The sequence below is a fragment of the Aquila chrysaetos genome, chromosome 13 (genome assembly GCF_900496995.4).
Source record: "Aquila chrysaetos chrysaetos chromosome 13, bAquChr1.4, whole genome shotgun sequence".
Classification (NCBI taxonomy): domain Eukaryota; kingdom Metazoa; phylum Chordata; class Aves; order Accipitriformes; family Accipitridae; genus Aquila; species Aquila chrysaetos.
This window is the reverse complement of record NC_044016.1, coordinates 35,443,217-35,466,387: the sequence shown is the minus strand read 5'-3', so window position 1 is coordinate 35,466,387 and position 23,171 is coordinate 35,443,217. Positions and strand designations below refer to the sequence as shown.

The following is a 23,171-nucleotide window of genomic DNA, read 5'->3' as shown; positions in this document are numbered from 1 at the left end:
AACCTCACGCAGTCAGAGTCGGACTGATAAAAACTATTGTTTCACTGCAGGTTAAACACTGTTGTTGCTGTGGGTGAGGTAAGAGCTTGTGTGCTGGTGAAACATGGCGTGAAGAAGGGTGAGTCTACCTGCACCCTGCTGCTAGCTGAGGTCTCAGCAGAGGCAGACCTACGCTGCTCGATGCCTGCTAGACTGAAGCAGGGCTTGTGGAGTCATCCTTGGCCATGAAAGGGCAGAGGTCTCATGCCACAGCAACCTCAACCATCATTTTGTTTCTTGCATTTCAGTGAAGAGGTGTCCCTAGCTGAACTTGTGCCTGAAGTTTTTTTTATATGCTCTGCAGCAAAATCCCTATTGCCTTTATAGTAAAAAAAACACCACATAAATTTTATAACTGTGTACTGTCCGTGCATAATGATGTCCTAAATCGCAATTTCCATTTAGATCATGTCCAAGACAGATGGGCATCTTTATCCTCACCCTGTCCCAGGAATAAGCATGTTCACTGCATCACCACGTGTAGCTGTGGCTTTCATTATGAAGGTAACAGAGTTTTGCCTCACGCTACCTGTGGGACGGAAGAGTTGTTTTTCCCCTTATTTTACAATTGTGGAAATGACTGTAGTAAAATTCTGTGACAAAATCAAGAGTGGAAAACAGCTCCTCAAACCACAGGCCACAAGGTCCTGTCTCCCATGCTGACTGTGTGTCAGTGATACTGAGGTTGTCTCCAAGGTCAGACCACCTTTTTCTTGCTTCTTGGTAGCTCCTCACCATTTCAGCTGGAATCTGTGGACTGAGGAGCCACTTGCTGGGATGCCATTGCTGAATTTCACTTTAGACAAATCCTGGGCACACAGAGTACAAAACGAGGTGTGCTGGGTTGACCCTGGCCACTAACAAAGCAGTCACCTAGTTGTAGTTGTTCAGACATTCCCTCCACCAACGTGATGGGGGAGAGAATCAGAAGAGCAAAAGTGATAAAACTCCTGGGTTGAGATAAAGAGAGTTTAATAGGTGAAGCAAAACTGTGTGTGCAAGCAAAGCAAAATAAGGAATTCATTCACTACTTCCCATTGGGAGGCAGGTGTCCAGCCACTTCCTGGAGAGCAGGACCTCGGTGTGCATAGCAATTGCTTGGGAAGACAAATGCCATAATGAGGAACATCCCCACTTCTTCCTCCTTTCCCCAGAGCTTTTATTGCTGAGCACGGCATCATGTGGAATGGGATATCCCTTTGGTCAATCTGTCTCAGCTGTCCTGGTTGCGTCACCTCCCAATTTCTTGGGCACCTACTCACTGAAGGGGCAGAGTGGGAAAAAGACAAAACCTGGATGCTGTGCAGGCACTGCTCAGTAATAGCCAAACCACTGGTGTGTTATCAACACTGTTTTAGTTACAAAAATCCAAAACACAGCACCATATGGGCTGCTATGAAGAAAATTAACTCTATCCCAGCCAGACCCAGTACAGGAGTAAAGAGAAAAACTTATCAAGCTGTATAGCCTCTGAGGGAGGGCTCATCTTTTTTGTTCTGAGGTTGTATAGCATCTTGCGTAGAGAGATCCTGATTTCTCTGTGGGGCTGTTACAAATAAACAATAAATGATTACATTCACACAGATCAGATTTTCACTGATGTTGATCTCAAAAATCCTCTTTACTTCATTTGCTGTTGAACATTGCTGTGTAAAAGAGAATCGGAGGAGGATTCGGAGATGTGTTTCACTGTCTGTTATTGAGATGAAATCAGTTTTCTATATCGGATGGAAGCAGGGCAGGGTGAGAATCAGCAGCAGCCTAGCAAATCCATCTGTAATCTCTGGGCAGCTGTGAGGCCGTCAGGATTCTGCAGCCACAGTAGTTTTGCCATTTGTATTTCCAACAGAGATTAACAGCATGCCTTTGAGCTGACAGGGCAAAGGCACAAAAGAAAGGTGGATCTGTGAGGGAGCCCACCTGTTGCCTTATTTTCTGCAGGTCGTAATGAACTCTACTTAATTGTATGACCTGGAAAAGAAGCTTATCATTTGAAAAGCCATGAATCAACACAGGTGAAGTCTGGAGGGGAGTCCAGATGCTTGGGAACAAGAAATGTTAGAGAGATAGTAAAGTAGCATGAAAGGTACTGTTATTTAAAAGCCCTAACAATTTGGGGATTTTTTCCACATAAATTGTATTATTGATTTCTATCATGTTGTCACACCATATGGTGCCTCATCCTGCTGTTACGGTTAATAACTGAGAAGTAGTTTCAAATGTTAGCTTCATGGCATGCAGCAACTTAACTAGCCATGTAGTTTATTTCCAGGGGCAGCACTAATCTTGGAGATGAACAGCATTTGTCTTCAATTCCTTTTATGCTGCCTGCCTCACACAGAGGATCTGGTCATAGTGTCATTACCAGTAATGATCATGATACCTGTACAGTGCTTTCTCATCAAGATGTAGGGATGCTGCCCAGTAACTGCACTGTAGCACTCCTCTCCTTGCAGTAAAACCACAAAAATCCAAATCTGGAAACAATATAGTATGGGTAAAACGAAACAGAAGTTGAAATGAGATGCAGGAGATCCTCACCTGAGCCACTGCTAGATGCATATAGGTCTCAAGGAGATATTACAGCATAGGCCCATCCTCCTTTTCTCCTTCTCACTCTCTGACTTGCACTGTTATCTGTATCTGCTTCATGGCTTGGTTCCCCAAGTAACACGCCCTGGCCACTTATCTTGAAAACAGCTCTGTCCATGGATGGGAAAGTGGGGAAAGTTCATCATGACGGAAGTATTTGGTCATGTGGAAGGCATCTCTTTTGGGGGAAAGCTGCTGTAAGTGGTGACGGAAGAATTAGAGGCAGGAAAACCAAAAGGTAAAGAGTGCTGGGATAGAGGGATGACATGGGCAGAAACACAGCTGTCTGCTGACATAAGACAAGTTGGTGGACTCAGTGGTTAGTGGATTTTGTGGTGTTCAGATAGGAACTGTAGCTGTAGCCAGTTTATAACCTGATGTTATTTACAGCAAGTGTTAAAGAATGCAGGGTAAGAACAATGTAAATCTTCATAATTAGTGGTTCCATGAAATGATGTGTTGTCCACCCACCATCAGCTGAGCAATCACTGTTGCTGTCATCTTCTTATTTCACATGTGGGCTTTTCAGGTTTGATTGTAAAACTGTGGTGCTAGGTCTGATCCACAGATAAAAAAAGTGAGGATTTTAAGAGTCTTGTTTACATTTATTAAGACTTTATTAATTAAAAAAAAGAGAAAACATTGAGTTGGTCATCCGTATAAAAGGGTGAAGTCAGATAATCTTCCCTTATAAAGCTGACGTGTCAAAAGAGATTTTTAGTCCTAAGACATTTGCATTATAGTGGCCCTGAAATCTGTCCCTTTACCATCTTTTTGGAGACAGTACACATTGGAACACCCTTGGAGACACGCCTGTAGGAGCCGGCCAGTTTGCTTTGCCTCCATCGCTCTGACCCTGTTGGATTACATGTGTGCTTCCTGGGTGAGGGGTTCTACATTTTCCTTCTTTGTAGCAGTAGGTGTCCCAGGGGAGCTCTTAGCTTCAAGGTATTCAACGGCTCCATACGTCACCATAGACAACACAAGCACAGACAATAAAATGTACAGTTTGATGTAGACTTGCAATTTGGTGCTATAACCAAAGGCGATGACAAATCCAAATGATTCCCAGAGACGGTAATTTGCAAAGGCAGCCTCCTTGTGTTTCTCAAATAAAATGCCATAAAGTCCTAGAAGGAAGGAGAGAGACAGCTTGTGAAGATTAGGTCTGCAACCATGTATTTCCTGCAAAGGGAATAAATAGACCACAATGGGGAAGATAGACCCTCCCTCATAAATGTCAGAGAAAGGAAAATACAAGCTTTGTCTTGAAATATTTTTGTGATCCTGTGAATCGCTGTAAGTGAAATAACAGAGCAAAAATGACAAAATAGAGAATATCAGAGAAAAAGGGAAAGAAAATGGGAGGAAGGAAGAAAGGATGGGCTCTACTGAAGTGAGATGGCAGGAAGTTTATTTTTCAAACTATCAGCCACACAAAGGAAGGTTCTTGCACTGACGAGTGGGTAAGTAAGGAGGAAGAGATGGCCAGCAATGGCCCTTGGCACTGTAGAGTCTCCATGTATAAGAAGGTTGAGAAGGTTATACCAAGTCCTTACAGGCTTTCACAGAACAGGCGATTTTGTCTAGGGGCAACACTGTCCTTGGTGACCAAGCTGCTCTTTCAGTGTGGGGTAGAAAGGATCAAAGAACCATAGGGACCTCCCTGCTGCCATCCTTCAACACTTTTTGTGGGAACCTGCATGGACCCTGCAGGCACTGTCTACCTGTTCTTCAAACCATTTCTTTCTCCTGCCTAAGAACATGCAGAAACTGTTCACGTAAAATGCATGTCCCTTGTTTTCACCAGAACTTGGCCACAGGGAGCCCCCAGGTGAGGCTCGCACAAGTGTTGCCGATGGTAGTAATGTCTGCTATTCATACTTGCCAGGTTAAGAGAAACAAACTGATCCAAAACACTTAAATCAGAAAGTTGAGGAGAGCACTACAACTGGGCTCAGATTTAATATGCAGAGGATATCTCGGAGATAACCAGGTTTTCCAATTTTCAGCTCCTAAATGGGTTGACAAGAAGAATATCCTTGATACATACAGAACCTCTGGGCAGCAACTGGGAAAGTTGCTTGACATAGAGACTTAGTTAAACTGATCATCCTAATGCAGTTGTGTTCACTGGGAAGCTCCCACTGAGTTCAGTCAGCTGCACACCCACACAGCTGGGAGTCAGGGAGGGATTCCCAGCCTCCAGGTCTGACTAGTCGGGCACACAGGGAAGGGGAGCGAGCTTGCTTTCCTCTGGGTGCTGAGCTAGCACCGGTGGTGGTAAAGCAGCGGGCGTTTCCACTGACTCAGCTGTGGTGTGCAGAGAGGGAAGGGGGGGGAATAGCGTGAACCTTGACTCCTCTCATCCACTTCTCTATCTAACAACACATCTGTTTGAAATAGGCACATTCAGCCAAAAGGCACAGAGGAGTACAAAGTTCTCTAGAAGTCGATGTAGGCTCAACTAACCCTTTGGTTTTGTTATGAAGGGGGAGACATCGTCTGTATCTAAAAACTTACTGCATCCTGATAACTATAAGAGGACATTTACTGAATGTTTCAATTTAGACATGATGGAAAATCTGGATGAGTGCATCACAAGATGTATTTAGTTCATTAAACTGCTTGAGTGTAGTGTAGTGTGAATTATTTGATAATCCTTCATAGTTTTGCCTAATAAATGGACAAGTACAAGTTGTTCATATAACTTTGCTGGTGTGCCCTGTGTTATCTTCTGGAAAGGGATTAATGAGGAGAGTTTAATATAGGAAGATTTCTGATGCCATAACAATTCTATGTGTAAAGATTCTGGCTTTCAGCTGGTACCTGTTTTCCCTTTCTATTTCGAAGCCTTTTTTAAATCAAAACAATGGGAGAATTGAGTGAGCATCTAGTCCAAGGTTCAGCTATAGGAAGGGCTGAGTTGGCAGGAAAGTTCTCGTTTCCAGGATGCCTATGTGGTATTAGCTAGCAGTTACATAGAAGCACAATGGTGTTTTTGCCTCGAACCTAAACATTTGTCCTTATCACAAACACTGTCAAGTGCAGTGTGGTGCAAGTTGCCTGGCTGAAGCTTTAGCAGGACATACCGGGCTGGGTGAGTGGAGAGGCTGCTAGGTCTGAATTCTTGTGGCTCACTTCCATGGAAATTATCCTCCCTGTTTACCACTGCCCATTTTCCCACTCCTTCCCCTGGTACTAGTAGGCATGGGTTTATAACAGGACTGCTGGAAATTATTTGAATCCAGGTTTATAAACTTTCCAGACTGATTCATATCCTTCCTAAAGGTGCACGTCAGCCTGGAAGGAACTTTATTTTGCTGTAGTCTGCCCGATAGCTCTTGTGCTACATAGTTGTTATGCCCCAAGTGCAGTTATTGCCGGCGGGGTAATAATAGCATCTGTGTTCAGGTTAGATAAGAGAGGGCACTACACACTCTGAAATGAAGCAGCTTTCTTTGGAAATAAATGAGAGTGTCCACACGTGTACACAAACATGTTAGGAAACCTTCATCTCATAAAGCCACTCATCTACTGGGAGCCTATATATCCTCTAGGGGGAACTCCAGTATTAACTATCTACAGCAGGCCAAAGTAAGCCATTTCGATTACCATGGAATACCTTAAGTATGTGGCACAACGCCATTGTATTTGTTCAGTGGTTAATCTACTGAGGCCCAAGCAGCAGTCATGGGAGCCTGCCAAAGTAAGGACCACAGACCTTAGTCCCCAGTGCTGTTTTAGAGGTCTTATCTCACCTCATAGCCTTTGGACCTAGGAATATCTCATGTGATGTATATCTGTATAAAACTGATGAAGGGAAGAAGAGATTTAGTCCTAAATGGGCATGTCAAACTGAAGATCCTGGTCTGGGGTGCAGCATTATGCAGTATTGTCACTGCACCTCTCTGATAAGGTTTCATATCATCCCTCGATGTTGCAGTGTGACAACGTGACAAAGCAAACTCTATAATTTTATAACTGGGAGCTGTGGAACAGCTGAAGAAGGTACAGACAAAAAAATATACTGTGCAAACGTAAAGAACATCTGTTTTTTTCCCAGCTAACACAAACATGAAATTTTCACAAGTATCACAAGAATCTGGGAATGGAGATGACCTGTTACAGTGCTGTAATAGAGGTCAGTCTTGTCACATAGCTGCTGGGCTCACTCGCCATCCAGTAAGCATGAAGCATTGTCCACCATCTATGCCTCATCTGGGGGCTGGGAACTGCAGCCACTTCCCAGCCACCTTCTCTGACACTTAGGTCCTCTGTACTTACCCCTTTTTTCCTAACGAGGGCATCAGGTCCGTCTTTGTCAGGCATGCAGGGACCTTACAGAGGACATGTCCTTCTCAAAGGACATCTCAAATGTATGTAAATCCCTGAAGAGATTGGCCTGAAGAGCCAGGCTGTTTTCAGTGGTGTGAAAAGTGGACAAGAGGCGATGGGCACAAACTGAAACACAGGAGGTTCCCTCTTAACATCAGGAAAAACTTTTTCACCGTGAGGGTGACTGAACACTGGCACAGGTTGCCCAGGGAGGGTGTGGAGTCTCCCTCCCTGGAGATATTCAAAAGCTGACTGGACATGGTCCTGGGTAGCTGGCTCTGCCTGGGTGGCCCTGCTTGAGCAAGGGGGTTGGACCAGGTGATGTCCAGAGTTCCCTTCCAACCTCAACCCTTCTGTGATTCTGAAAGAAGCCAAGTGTCTGAGGGCAAGACTTTCTGGAAAAGAAAGAAGCAGGACAAAAGGCAGGTCCTTTATCTCAGTGGGAGACTAAGGCATGGCTCTCAAGAGTGTTGAGAAGAAGCCTGATGAGCGGTCAGGAAGACTGTGGCTGAAGAAGTAGGAAGTGAATGAACAGCTTTACTTCAGAGAGAGAAAATCCTCACTGATGTTCTCCTTCCATGAACCTGAATAATGCAAGCACTGATTTACAATTATACCAAAGGCACAAGGCTGTGGGTTGGGATGAGAGAAGATGAGAGGGTGTCCCTCTCAAAGTATGTACCAGCTCTCCTCTAAGGGATACGAGCTGGAGCTGCTGGACAGACAGAGAAGAATTCCGGCTGGTCACTTCCTTGTGTGGAGAAGCAGGGACTCCACATGTGCTCGAAAGGAGATCACTGTCAGTGCCGGGCAAAGGACTGTGGTGTTTTCCCTTTGGCTCTCTTGGAGGAACATGACAACTTATCTAGTGGGTGAAATGATCTAAGCTACTGAAGCAACCAGAGGGACCAGAGGGAGGGAGACCAGGACACATAACCTGATGTGGGACCAGATGAGCTAGTTCAGTCACATGCATATCCCTATGGCATCTGCCAAATATGAATTTGAGATAGAGGAAAACAATATTCCTGAAATAAGAGGCAAAGTACAGGAGCAGATTGAATAGCATTTAACTGTCTTACTGACCCAGGCTATGGCATTGATTTAAAAAGAGTGTGGCTGACAGTCATGAGCAGACTTTACTGCAAGTTATCACAGACTATAGCTCTTTCTTGCCCTCTCCAGCATTTTTTAGTCTGTCTTTAATCTCTATAAGAGAACTTCATCTAGTTTTGGTTAAGGGATAAGTTTAAATTATCCCTTATGGATTTGTATCAACTGATTATCTGAACTGTCAGTACATAATAATTGCACTGTATCACAAATCAGAAGAACATAGAATATTATAAAAACAACCGTAATGCATCAGATAAGAAGTCCAATGGTATACTTCCAGTAATACACTCCTAGGATAAGAGTGTAAGAAATGAGGCAAGTATAAGGTGATGTTTCTGCCCCAATGCCCTCCTGACTCTGACAATCAAAGACATGGGGACTTTCTGAGTTGGAGATTTCCTCTGGACCACCAGGCTTTAATAGCCCCCAAGAACATTTTCCCCTGAAGTGGTGTAATTCCAGCTTAAAAACGTTTACATTTTTGGTAATGAATTCCATACTTTGATTATGCATTGTGTGAAAAGAGCATTTATTTTGATTTCTGTAAAGTCTGCTGCCCGATAGCTTTATTTGGTGCCACTAGTTCTGTTAGTAAGAGAAACAGTGAATTTCCAATCACCTTCTCCATACTATTAATGATCTTACTGACCGCTTTCCTCACTTATCACTTGTCCAGGCTAAAGTGTTCCAGTTTGTTAGTCTTCAATGGGAAGTCTCCCATGACTCTGCTCCTTTTTATTGCCTTGTGCCTTATCACATTAGATTATGATTTTTGAAATGGAGCAAATCAGAACTGCATGGATTTACTTGGTTACATAGTGCTGCTCTCTGTGGTTTTCTCCTTCAATTTTTTCCTAATAACTCCTAACAGCCAATTTGCTGCTTCTTTTGTTGCTGAGCTTCAAGTTGATTTTTTATCCAGAGTGCTCTCCTTTATTGCAAAAGACAGACTAAATGTATCATTCTTCTTAGTTTTCTAATTTTCTTTGAAATACTTGTACTCCTCCAGAATATTTATTCTGAATGTCCGTTATCATCTTCTGCAGTGTTCTTCTCTCTTCATCTTGGAAAATTTTGTTTAATGAGTGTTTTACTTTCTTATTCCCAACTTATTCTTATTTCTTCTACTTTCCAATGAGCTAACATATTTCTTTTACATGCTCTCTTAAACCCATTATCATTTATATGCACGTGTGGCTTTATAAAAACAAACATGCAGATTTTTATATCTCAAGAGAATACATTTCATTGTCACCAGGACTTACCATTAGTTTGTGTCTGCCAAATGGCATCAGATAGGCCCCAAAGAGCAGGGAATATGAAAAACACAGCAAGCTGCTTAGGGTGAGGTTTCCACAGCAGTAGTGCTATTATGCAGGTGGTGTTTGTAACCGTGGCTGTTGATTTAGAAAGAAAGAAGAGAAATATAAATACAAACAGGACAGATAGCAGTAGATAACACTTTCAAATTCTTCCCCCAACTACAGCACAAGGCAATCTTAAAATCTTTCTGGTTCATTGAGATTTGTGCTGACTGAGTTGATAACACATGAAATAGAAGACAATGCAGTCCTTTGACAGTCTTCAATTAATAATTCTGAGCAGTGTCCTGAGCTGAGAGATCCTCGGTGCTGATACGGCTGTTAGCCCAAAGGACAAGAACTGACACTGAGTAGGAGAAGGAGCTGCTGAAAGACTTGCAGTCACCGTGTGAGGCACCCTTCTGCTCTCATTACCTAGTCCTGAAACGGAGGTTTTCTTTCAGGGCCAGAGGAGACAGTTAAGGACATCTAGAGGGTCTGGTGACTTCCTTTCTTTCTTTTTAAAAGCGGTTTGTAAATGAGTCACTGATTCCCCCCCCCCACAGGTGCACCTTCACAGGCTGAGTACAAAGACTATTAAACAGAAAGGAGAGGTTCAGAGATCTTGCATTACTAACACTATAGGTTTTTTATTATGATGATGATATTTATTTTTTTTAATCTAAAATGAGTTTCATAGCGTGAGATATAGACCTAGGACAGAAGAATCTCTGAGTTAGTGACTGCAGCATAAAGGACTCTAAATTTCTTCTTCCTTGCCCAGGTTTAAAATTTCCTGTGGAGGAAATGCCTAGAATGTCTAGATGCACATTGACTCAGTCAGTGACATTTCTAACAATACAGGTTACTATGTAGTGGAAGTAAGGTATTAGTATGCTTCAGTATGCTTAGCGGATACAGGGATACAAATGAAATATTTCTTGGTATTTTTCTGCCTCCATTACTCTGTTACTCATTAGAACATTGTTCTCTGGAGAGAGAGATGCTCTTAAGTATACAAACCTCTTTTCATGGCAACCTGAAAATTACTGTCCCGTACACAAGTCCTCAAGTTACTCTAGCCTGACACACTGGCATATGACTTTCTTTTATTTTTCTTCCTATAGAACAAGTAGTGAAAAGGACTCCAGCTTAACCTTTAAAAATCTTCCTGAATTTCCCAGACCGGTTGCTGAAATTTCCAAGTTTACCATCCCCTGAGACTCAAATCAACAGTGTATCTCACAAGGTTCTCAGTTGCTTTTGCTCCATAAAGGTTTCACTCTGGTGGAGAAATCCCTCTTAGGTATAGTGTAGGCCTCAACATCTGTATTGTAAAATCATTTATCACTGGTTGCATTAAAGCTATAAAGCATCAGAGCTGTCGGGCACTTTCTGAGTAGATAGTGCCCTCAATAACAGGGTGAACTACACCACCAGCAAAGTGATGTAAGGCAATGACCTGAATACAGGGGTTAACTGTGCTGCCTTTCTTCTCATGAATGAAGTTTGGCTCCAGATTGACTTTGGTTTTAACTGATAGCTGACAGTGAGCTCTCCCTTTGTAGTGCATGTAAAGGAGGGAACACTGGATTTTGTATATTACATGAGGTAATCAGTCCTTCAAGTGACTTTTACGTACCTAATGCAAATAGAAGTTTTCTACCCGTGAACTGAGAGATCTTTCCGAAGAGCAGAGAGCAGAGGGAATTTACAGCTGAAAAGCAGATCATCACATAACCAACGTAATGTATCCCGAGGGCACAGGTCACGTATGTCTGGAAGAGAAGAGGCAGTGGTGCCACATTTTATTCAGTGAAAACATGCAGCTAAGGCTCAAGGGTCTTAGCCTGAGTATTTGGTAAATAGCCAGCACAGACGAGATCAAAGAAGCACAGCTATAGAGTTTGCTGACAAGTCCCTGGTGTATTGACATAGCTGGCCTTCAGCAGTGATATTCCCAACCCAGTTCCCAGTCAGACTGATGCCATGCAAACAGAGCAGTAACAAGCAGAAGAAATCAGACCACTGCTTGTTATGCAAATAAAACTCCTGGAAGTGGCACTAGGAATTTTCTGCCCTTCCCTTCATAGCCCAAGAGCTGAAAATTGACAGTCAGCACTATGGTCATTACAGAGCAGCTCCCAAGAAATGAAGAGGACCTCACCTATAAAAGCATAAGACCAAAGGAGGTGGCCATGGAGTGCCCCTTTCAATCCATTCAAACACAGCAGCAAGTGCACTCTTCCGTCTGCTTATATGCAAGGTTAAAAAAAAAAGCTTAAGTATCAGATAAGCAGCTCAGGAAGATTGCCCCCTTTCTTTGGAGGCTTTCTCACTGAGTGTCTGGAGAACACACCTGCTTGTGTGTCTAGGTTTGTAGAGAAAGTGGAGGAGCAGAGGTGGTTTTGATCATTTCAATCCGTCAGGGTTTGGACCTGCTGCACTAGTGACTGGTGAGGGCTTTCAGCCAGCCATGTTGAGGATTTGCTCTCTTACCGTAAAGGTTGTCAAAATAAAATACGTGATATGTGTGCTGACTTGCACTTATACAAACTCTAGGGAAACCAGAAGGAAGGAAGATAAAAAAGCTTCGCAGACTTCTGGCTTTTCTCCCAGTTTGTTATTTACAACAAGCTGAAGAGTTTGAACCTGTAGCTCTCTGCTGTGGCCTCCACTGGTGAGTTAAGCTCTCTACAGCGTTCTTTTTGAGGCTGTTCCAAGGGACATATTTACTGCTGGCCTCTCCTGTTTGAAGATGTCACTCAGAGTTCATTCAAGTAGAAGTAAGCAGTAATATAGCAAACCACCAATCGCCATTGAAAACATCTTCATTTAACAAGTAAACATAGCTCAGATGCAATAGTAAGACACAAAGGCACAAAAACCAGACAGAAATAGATTTACGTTGTCCTCCACACCTTTGTGTAGTCACCAGAAAGAAATCCCTGTTCAAACCCACTGTACATTGTCAGAGGGATTAGAAGACACTGTCTTTTATCTTTAAGATGCTGGAAAGTTGCTAGGAACGTAGACCAAAAGGATGGTGTCTCTAGTATTTCTTTCTCAGTCTCTGCTTGGTCAGATTTGATCTCGTCCAGAAATATAGCAATCAGCAACACAGCTAGCACACCACTAGCTGCAAAAACAAAACAAAAAGTTCATGAAAAACTGAGGAATGCTGGAAGAATGATGGGAAGTCGCTTGCTGCTGTTATTGTTCTGACTTAGTGCTTAGCTCTGTGGGATGTTTTGGCCGATGCCTTTGATTCCGCTTCAGTGTAAAGGCCATTTCTGAGTAAACAAGAAGGCCTGATCTACATTCACATCTTCTGCATACAGCTGTGCACCTCGCAAATCCCCTCAGCTTAACTGTGACTGGCCTGTCTTGTTGTGACAGCCGCTGGGCCAGCTGCACGGCCACAGAGGGTGATTGCTCACCCTTCCAGGGCAAGCCAGGGGTCGCAGGGATGGGGAGCTGGCCAGAAACAGCTCCCTCGGGAGCTATCAAAAGGCTTTAAATCAACACGAGAGAGGAATATTCACTTCCACTGCCAAGGTTTTCATGGCTAGGGGGGATCTTCCTTCAAACACATGGAAAGAAAAATAAAGGGCTAGAAGTAGAACTGCTGTCTTGGATCCCAGTATATGTTGCTTTTTGCTTGGGTTTTTTTTTCGGTCAGCTCAGGGCCATGCTGTGAGTGTGGAATATGTGCTATTTTAAAGATGATAGTGAGCAACTCTGAGTGCCTTGAAAAAGATGGAAGTTACAGCTTTGAACCTATAATTTCCTAGCAGAAGCAGCACATGAAAGAATACATGGGGTAGTTAATCAGAAAATGATCATGTATGTATCAGTCTAGGTTTGTTACTTGTGGAGTAAATCAATACGGTTTTATTCACGTTATCAAGAAGATAACTGTGTCTCATAATATACATGAGGCAGCCACAGGTACACAACTGCTTCGTTACCAATGCAAGGCATGATTATGTTTCCTCTCTTACTTATGCTGACTAGAATTCCATCCATGGAAACAAGCGGAGTTCAGAGTAAGAGGAGAACCAAGCACCTCTTCCCATCTACACTGCCCTTTTAATGTACTCCCATGTTACTGTGTATGGGCATGCTTTTTTCTGTGAACTTTTAACGTCCAAATGCATTAGCAGATTTACAGTAAATTGCCTCAATTTTTTATTGCTTATTATTTCTCATCCATGTCTCCTAGAATGAAATTGTATTCTCCAGTGTCCTGGTTCTCCACTGTGGCTGAGCTCTAAACCCTTCATGATGTAAGTCATTGTTGGTTCTGCCAGGGTGTTTATTAGTGCTTATGGGCTGATTGCAGGCCTTGGGCGAGACCAGGACATCCACGTTTACAGGACAAATATTCTAACAAATATGTCAAATGAATCAAGAGCAATTATAGGAGATAAGTAACTGCATGGCTTTATAGTGGTTGGTATGAACATAAATAAAAACATCCACAGTCCTTGAGAAAAGTAAACAACAAAAGACTTATCCATTATTATCTCCACTCAAGCTGGGCAAAATATGTATTCAGCAACCAAATAGAGGAGACATTTAAAAAATGCCTGTGAATGAAATATTTGGCTATTTGGTTTCCCTCAAGGTAGGAAAAGACATATCTTTTATTAAGAGCTTAAAAGAAAAATGAAACCCTACTGACGCGGGGTCAGTAGAGAGCAGGGTTGCATTCATTTTGCATGAGCAAAGCCTAAGGGAGTGCTGTATACATTAGTCATCAAATTTAAATATAAACTTGTGAGCCACACCTGCCTTTAGCAGAAAAGCATCAGCTCCAGCACACTCTGGAAGGGAAGTGGGGGGATATTCTTTGCATTTTCTCAGCAATTAGGAATGGAGCTTGGGGAAGGACGGAAGCTTTGCTGCGATGCCCTTGCCAGGTGAGGGCTGGCTCTGACCAGATCACACGCTCTCTGTTTGAGCGTATGACAAATTCCGTGCATCTGTCTCAGCATAGAGAGTACATCTATGTGCAGAGACCGCAAAGATATTTTAACAAGAGCTAAGGTGACATATTGCCTTGCCAGATACTTCCCCTTTATCCAGAGAGTAACTTGTTTTGAGCCGGATACTTTTTGAACTTTCCTCACTGAATGAATCTTTGCACATCTATTTTTGTCTTTCCAATTTTCGATGGCATCAGCCTTCCCTGTCTTTGATTCCTTTCTAGCCTTATGCAAGGAAGGTCTATAGCAGCTGTAGTTACTAAATGGGAGACATGCCAATTCGCCTAGTGTTTCTCTTTATCTTTGCCTTTCATGCTAAGGTATTATAATTCAAGCATCACAGCTGAGAATTGACTGAAGTTGTAAAATCTCAGCAGGGATCCAAAAAAAATCCCCCCAAATGACTGCATGTTCTTGGAGCTGTGGTTCAGGTCCACCTCTAATTACAGTGCAGTTCTTGTGCTAAAACTGTTTTACACGTGGTAGGACACCAGCCAGTTCTGATAGGCATCCCCAGATGACTAGAAGTTGGTGAGTTCAAGTACCACTAGCTGGGCTGCTCTTAGCATCTTGGACCTCTGCATGCATATATAAATCTGCCCAATGCCATCAGTAACTAGTTCGATATTGCTGATCCTGAAGATAGTGAATTTAAAACTATCATCTCATGCATAACTGGATAAGCTGCTCTAATCCTCTAATTGCAATGTGGGCATACTTTTGATTCTAGTCTGTAGAGCAACACTGACTTTGGGTGAAACAGTGGGGTCACCAGACTGGGCTTCAGCTTTATTCCAGGTGACAAGTGTAAAGAATGTCTTGCTCCTTTAGACAAAAATGATACAGCACTGGCACAAAGCATTTGAAACTACTTAGGAAGGAGTTGTTTACAGCTCTCACATATCTTATTTCCTTCTAGCAAATTGGATTGAAGGAAGAAGTTGGAAACTTAATCTGCAGTCATGCTAGGTTTCACAAGTATAGAATCATAGAATCATAGAAGCGTTTAGGTTGGAAAAGACCTTTAAGATCAACGAGTCCAACTGTCAACCAGTTGCCCACTAAACCATGCCCTGAAGTAGCAGGTTCCCCATCAGTGATACTCATTAAAGATTGTGTGGATTACTTACCAGTGTAGATCCCTAGCAGAGTGTAGATTAAGGAGTTGGAGGGTTCTGCTGGCCCAGTGGTGTTAGTGGTATCAGTCATGCAGTCATATGCGCCACAGCATGCCAGGTTTTCTTCTGAGATTTCCACTAATTCAGTAAGAACCAAAAGAAAGGCAGGTCAGGGAAAAGATTAGATGAGTGAACACTATGTGTAAGCATATAAGAAAGGAACCCAGCACTTGGTGATTGGTCCTGGTTTCAAATCCTTCCTGATTAGAGATGTTTAACTTCAGAATCCCAGTTTAACACACAAAAATTTGGTTTAATAGAAACAGTTGCTCAAGACAGAACACTGAATTCATGGTTACGTGGAGACATGGACTAAAGCCGGAGGCTGAAATCTGAACCCAAGCTTAATTTACAGTATTTAAAGTTCCAGTGTATATCTGTACCTCTTAATCATAATACCCCACCAGACAGCTCCCTCAGTTTACACCACCACTGAACTGATGGACCTTAGTTCCTACAGCCAGAGCATGTTATCGCTCTCCATATAATTTCTGTATACGTTATAGGAACGGAAACCACCTCAAGACATCTTTTTGTTTTATAAATTCGTATTACAATTACCCACTAATGTGGTCTTCCATGAAAACAGCTTTTCCTGGCTTTGATACTTTATTACTGGCTTTATTACTCTTTGAGAACATACTTGAAACTAGAACAGTTTGGCAGGGTTTGGAGTAAGACCTTTGCTTTGTTCAATCCCATCAGTGTTGTGTTGGGCATGTGTCAAAGCCACACACATGCATGACACACATGCACCTTATGTGTCACCACAACACCGTGCCCACTTCCTCCAGCACCCTTTCCGTAAAGAAAAAATACTAACCCAAAGTGTGAGCCTGAATAAGTTGTATAGTTGGGAGGGATGATCAAAAAACCGTACAATTATTTCAATGCTTTCACTGCAGAATTTGTCACTGGTCCAAGCATAATAAAGGGCAATACAGTGTAACTTGGCTGATTTCTTAAACAGAACTTGATCTGTAATTTTTCAATTAGGGTTATTGTGTAACTACTTTTAGTGTGTTTTTCCCCATTGCTTCCAATCAAAGCTGCTGCAATGAGAATCAGCTGTTTAACTAGCTTCATAAACAACTTTAGGTTCAACATCAGATAAAACTTAATAACATAAAGAAAATCATTACCTTATTATAGCCAGTGGCTACAGCTACACAGTTTTGAATAAACACACGCTCAGCAAAATTACCATATGCAAAAGGTGAGTCACACTAGTAAAGTGTGGAAATGTGTAAAACAAGTTTTTTATCTGTCCATGCATCATCTGAAGATGAAGATGCACATGCAATTAGTGATATGGAAGCTGCAAGGCAAGGTTTGCTCTGTTCCTCTGGAAATAAAGCTGCAATATTGATGAGTGAGAAAGGATGATTCTTGTAATTTACATTGATTACTGCCTTCTGTTGTAGTATTACCTCATGGTGTAGCTTGCCTTGCTGTGTCTGGATGCAATGATGCAGGCAGTATGTCAAGTGTACGTACGTGTCTGAATTTTATGCATTTTCATTCTGCAGATACATACCATATCTTTCCAACTGCTCGGTGAAATTACACATTTTAAGTATATGAAAAATATGGGTGGATACCTTTCCTGCACTGTCAGAGGAGAGGAAAAGAAGGGAGTGACTGGACATCCTTACCCCCTCGCCCCCCAAGAAGCTCCCTCTAGATTAAAGCTGAGTCTCACTGAGAAAGCACAGTTGGGAAGCTTATGGTATGACTGCTCATGACTCTTGTGAAGATATGCAAGGCCTTTGGCTTTGAGAGCTGTTCACAGCACACCTCCAGGAACACAGCATTTTCTGAAATCTAATGTAATTGATAAAAAAAATAAGTAAAAGGGTTTCTTTAGAATTTAGAGGAATATCCTCAGATGTAAAGCTAGGAGGGGATTTGCAAGACCAAAAAAAAAAAAAAAAAAAGGAGTATTTTAATCCTCTTATTAACATGATGTGTGCTGTGAGGCAGAGGAGAGTAACATGGTCACAGTCTGCTGCAGACCCCACAGCTGTACCACAGCCCCTACCCTGCAAGTGAAATCAGAACAGGGAGTCCCTCCCTAGACATTGTGTGGCTCAGTGATCAGGTCAGCAGGGCTCTGTTGCACTTGATACAGTCCTTTAGCATTCCGCTTTGATGGTGTTTCATCTATAGTTGCTTGGGTTTAAAGGAAGCATGATCCTCTGTAAGTATCACACCTTGTGACAACTACTTTGCCATAAACCCAAGGATTCAAAGAGTAAAACCTGATGCCAGCTCCCTGTCATTCAGTTTTAACCTAATACCTATTCGAATACCCTCCAGAGGACATACTGCTTAACTGAGCCAGGGAAGAGAGGTAACTTCTTGCTATTCATAGTAGCAGTGTATATGGAAAGCTCTTTCCGTGTCCGTCCTGTTCGGACGTGGACAGGATAGGGAATGCAGGGGAGACTGCAATGATGGTACACTGTAGCACTTTGAATCTCTAAGGTGGCGTCCAAGTATTAATTTCTCTTCACAACTTTAAAGCTTACACCAATTGCAAACCAAATTGCATGGGAAATGAGGGCAGCACTGTTGAGTGATTTCTTCAAGCTACATTGGCATCTGCTCTCTGAGCCTGAAATACAGCAGAGGAGCCCTGGCATGCAGACTCCTGCCAACAGCTACTTCTATTTCTTCTTGACAATTCTGTAAAGGACTCGTTTTCAGCAAGCATCAGCGTCAGCTTGACTAACCTTGAATGTTTAACAGCAAATTAATCCAATACTACAAGCTTTGTGAAAAGGCTGCTTCAGTGTTTTGCCTTTTGTTTTAATCCACTTTAAATGGAAGTCAGACGTGAAAGACTGTCACTGCCAGCAGCCTATCTATGCTTTATAACACAGGGGTGGAACTCAAAAGGAATTGAATTGACATCTATTTTTGAGCTAGTTGTCTGGACTCTCTTTATAGCTGATGAAGAGTTGATAGAAAATAGACACTTCACAGAGCAATTTAGCCCATCTATTTCAGACATCTATCTTCAGATAAGCTCGCTCACATCTGAAGTGCCTGTTTCCACTGACTATGAAGGCAATTGAGTGTCACCAGCTTAGCTCCAGAAATCTACCTTTTAACTATCTAGAACTAGCTGGTGTTTATAGAAAGAAGCAAGAAGATTTTAAAATACATTTTACCTTTGGTGGAAGCTTGGCTAAATATCAAGGATGAGATAAGATTTCCCCAGATGCCGGAGGACTGAAATATCAGAAAGAAGACCCCAAAGTATTGGTTGATAATGTCTTTCCCATTTTTTTCTGCTTTCTCAGCATATGAATTGCCAGCAATGGTGAGGTAAGTGCATTTGGCAGACCATAGTGGTGCTCCTCCTAAGCCCAGGATCACAGAGGTAGGGATTAGTGTGTACCTGCCAAAGAACACTTTATTTAGCATGGTTATTATCCATTAGCATAATAATCATTTGCCCAAAGATCCAGAGGCAAAAATAGACATCAAAGAAATAGATTTATCCTTTGTGTGATTCAGTAAATCTGTTACACGGAACCAAGAGAAAGGGACAGTCTCATGAAGTTTAGGATGTGCAAGCACTCCCAGCTGTGCCCAGGGGCTAGGCCTAGGCTGTGCTAGTGTGCCTTACCCTCTTGTAACTGAGAATTAATGCACCTGCCCTTCAGAAGATGGATCACAACAACTTTCCTTCACAGAGTTGTATCCCCTGTCACTGGAGAGCAGAAGTTGTTCATCTACCTCCAAAAGGACAAGGCAGGAGCTGGCCTCCTCCTGTGGTCCTCTGCTCCCAGAGCTACTGGTTGGAAGACAGCCTTCCCTTCAATCTTTTCAAAAGTAGTCCTAAAAGTAATTTGGATTTTAAATGAAACTTCTGATTTTTAATTTTTTTTTCTGAAAGGAAATCTCTGCTACACACATGAGTTAGAGAAGCAGTTTCAGGTGGGTGGATGGATACATTCATTCTGCCTTTCACCTCTCTGCTTCATTTGCTACTGGATTTATTTATCCCTGTTTCTTGCAGGTAACACCTTTTGCATCCAACTTTCAAATCCTCAACACAGAGGTAGAGTAGGAATTGAGAAGAAAAAGAACTTTGTCCTTACTGATTTTGTTCAAACACAATAGGCAGGGATAAAGCATTTAAATTGTACCAGCTAGCGTAGAAGTTCCCTAAGGAGAACGCGATGTAGCAGCACATAGAACCTGCGATGGTCCACTTGCAGCCCAGCTTCTTGATGAGGATTGGAGGGAGGAACATGGATGATAAGATGAGCGCAGCATAGAGAACGCTTAGGGAAGCAACGCCTAGGCCTTCTTCTGAGTGGAGACTGCTCTGCATGGACAAAAACAGCGGCTGAGACAAATTTTATCACAGGCACACGTTACTATGGTATATAGAGAGTGGCTTCAGGCAGAAATAGAGAGACAGAGAAGCTAGGGCTGGATATTACTGTCTCCTTTCCCCAAAGCAGCCTGATTATGGATTTATGGTTTTCCTCACAATGATAGCCCATTTGTGAAAATATGATGCAAAACCAGGTGAGGATTGCTCAGATTCAAAGCTTTGGTAAGTCAGACTTTAGATTATTTAATGTAATTCATTTGAGTTTCTCTTTGAAAGCAAGCTGAATGAAGGATAACCTCTTTTCCTGGCCTTCACTTTTTGTCTCAGGCAGGAATATCCTCAGATCTACATTGCAAGGGCTGATATAGCAATAGTGGAATATTCTTTGCTTTAAACTACAGGTCTGATAATTTTTAAATTCTTCAGAGGCCAAGGTCCAAATATCCTAATATGCTTGCAGCAGCCTCTTGTAGTTGGAAGTAACTGATTCACCCACATTTTCACAAGGGAGGCAAAATGTTTTACTGATCTAACCGGGTTTTATATTTTTATGCTCAGAACAGTTGTCCTCTCGTCTTGATACTGTGAAAGTTGCAATGAGAACATCGAGATGCTGCTTATCAACATTGTCCTGTTTGTTTTCATTAGAAGCTGATGCAATCCAGTATGATTTTGGAAGGGGGGATGGATGCTTGTGGGTTAGCACTGGAGAGCACTGGAGGAGAACGAGGCTGCCGGTAGCCGCACTGGACACTTCCAAGCCCTGCGGTGGCTGCGTGGTCTGGCTCTGCAGGACCACGGTGGCAGCCGGGCAGCACCCTTGGAGAGAAGCAATAATCAGGACAGTGAGGTGAGGAGGTTCTCTGTTGAGCAGTGTCAACATGTTTGAGAATCAGAATGGTTGTTTTGTAAACAGGCAAAGAGGCTTCCTGATCACAGAGGTCTTATTTCTGAAACACCACATGCCTGGTTTTGTCAGCTACAGCTTCCAAAAATTAGAAGCCAGGCCTCCAAAATCATATGATTAGCTTAATTGTTACTGGTTGGGTTTTTTTGGGGGGGAAGGGGGATGTTGAAATAAATGATGAAAATTTTTCAAGCTTCTCCTGCAGTCTACAATACAATAAAATAACCTACTTTTGATTGCGTCTCAGCAAGTCCTCTTTAACCACCAAGACAAAATGGAGAGAGAAAAGGGCTACTTCGTGAACACTACTCCCTCCTGCAGCATTAGGGGAGGCTTTATGTTCCGGCACTTAACCTGAGCATGCATGGTTTCAGATGGTGGGGCTGACTCACGGCTTCTTGGGTTTATCTTCCCCTGCCTCGTTAGTCTGCACAGATCATAACATCTCCATCCATTTTTTGGACTGTTTTTGCAGAACTTCCCCGAACTTGGAATTTGACGGTGTCAGCAAACAGAAACTGCTCAAGGAGAGGAGAAGACAGATGTACAGAGCTAGCAGGGACCTCTTTCTGAAATGAGGCCAACTCCTTGTTATTGCAAACAAGTGCATCATGTTATATATCAAGCTCCACCTTTAAAGCATATGGATTCCCACACCAGTGGCAAAATACAACCTGATTGATCAGGGTCATCTTTTAATATCCTGCCTAAAGTTGCTCATGGGTGGCTTATATCCATTTATTTACCATTAGACCAGCAGAGTCTTCTAGTCTGAGAAGTTCCTCCCTGGGTTTATCTACTCTGAAGTATTCACAGACAGCAACAGTAACCCTCAGTCTTTTATTTGGGCTATGCTAAACAAGCGAGCTCTGATGGTATCCTGAGTGTTCAAGTCATTCTAGAAAACCATTTCTGCTAGTGTGTTTTGATGGTAATGCCAATACAAGCCACAGCTGCCCTTGATTTAAAATTATTATTATGTTATATCATGATGCCAGGAATTATTGTATTGTTTTATACTTAAATTATTTAATGTATTGGGCATACATTTTTATTATTTTACATTGCTGTATAATAATAATAAAATTATAGCAATTTAGAAATATTAAAAACAAATCCTTTCTAGAAATGGAATTTTTTTCCATTTTGCAATATCTTCTTTTGAGAAAAATCTCAGAGAAATATAGTTTTCATTCAAACAACTTTTATGCACCTAAAGAAGTAGTCTGACACAAGTATTCAAACTATTTGAGAAGTATTAGAATAAAATATTTAGTAAATGCTATGGATCTGGGTGGGGAATACTAACCTGCACCAAGTTGATGTCCTAACCCACTTCATAAAAAATACTGCGCATGCCTTCCTCACAGAAACTGTGGAAAGACTGGTGGGTTTCACACTACTAGCTGGCCTGATGTCCTTAGAGGCCAACTGTCCTGCCAACCAATGGGAGATGGTCCACTTACCTGTAGATTCTGGAGTCCTCCATAAGCAGTGAAGAGAAGTAAAAATCCAAAAGAAATGACCAAAACATTCTTAAGATTCCTTTCCATGTTGATTCATGCGAAACAAAAGGTCTGAGATGGGCAGAGCTGATCCAATTATTCCAGGGGATGCTTTGAGTTGGAGAAAACCAGCTTATGTTTCGTTGGAAAAGGTCACTTCTCACTGTGTTTGTAGAGGAAAGAGTTGTTAATTATTTGAGGATTGGCCAGTGAACTTTACTTGTACAGATACTGAAAACTCCTTACAGAGTTGTTACTCATTCACCTGTTATGACTGAAGCAATAATGAGTGCTCCCAAAGGACATCTGTCAGGTTTTATTACATAGGTACATAAGTCACTTGCAACACTTGGACTGAATTAAGTATTGCAGTCGTAAATTATATGTGTCTCTCCTATCACTAGCATGGAAGAAAAAAATTGCAAGTGGTGAAATGACTGACTGGCATAAAGATACACTAATCCACAAAGGGCAAAGACTAAAAGATCGTACTGAAATCTATATTAGGCCTATTGCTTAACTAAGGTTACAAAAGTGTACTAGGAAATGAGATTGCTTGTGTTACAGTGTTGTCTGTATACACCAGCTCTATAGCCCTGCAGCATAGTAAACCAAGTTTGCTGGCTAGTTGGCAAGCGAGAGAGTCTTCATCTGTGGCGAACCCTGAGGCTTTGGTGTTTCAAATTTACCAAGTCATAGTCATGAAAATAACTTTTCCCTATCTTTCCCATCAACTCAGAAGCCAAGAAGCAGCACAGATTTGAGCAGATACATGAAAAAGCAACTTCCCCTCCTCTCCTCTGGCCCCTGGAAAAAAAACCAGCCTTTGTGGGAAGTATTTTGCTTTGCC

The 23,171-nt window shown here is 42.2% G+C and overlaps 1 protein-coding gene across 1 annotated transcript; it reads right to left on the bottom strand.

The window, feature by feature from the left end:
• Nucleotides 1-3,023: 3,023 nt before the first annotated feature.
• Nucleotides 3,024-22,472, bottom strand: UNC93A (unc-93 homolog A). Its single transcript, XM_030035408.2, has 8 exons — nucleotides 22,283-22,472; nucleotides 19,716-19,897; nucleotides 18,732-18,961; nucleotides 15,508-15,633; nucleotides 12,308-12,525; nucleotides 11,029-11,164; nucleotides 9,351-9,482; nucleotides 3,024-3,761 (listed from the first exon to the last, which is right to left on the bottom strand). Exons 1-8 carry the CDS (start codon nucleotides 22,367-22,369, stop codon nucleotides 3,496-3,498), a joined length of 1,377 nt encoding a protein of 458 aa, XP_029891268.1. The 5' UTR covers nucleotides 22,370-22,472; the 3' UTR covers nucleotides 3,024-3,495.
• Between the last annotated feature and the right edge of the window lie 699 nt (nucleotides 22,473-23,171).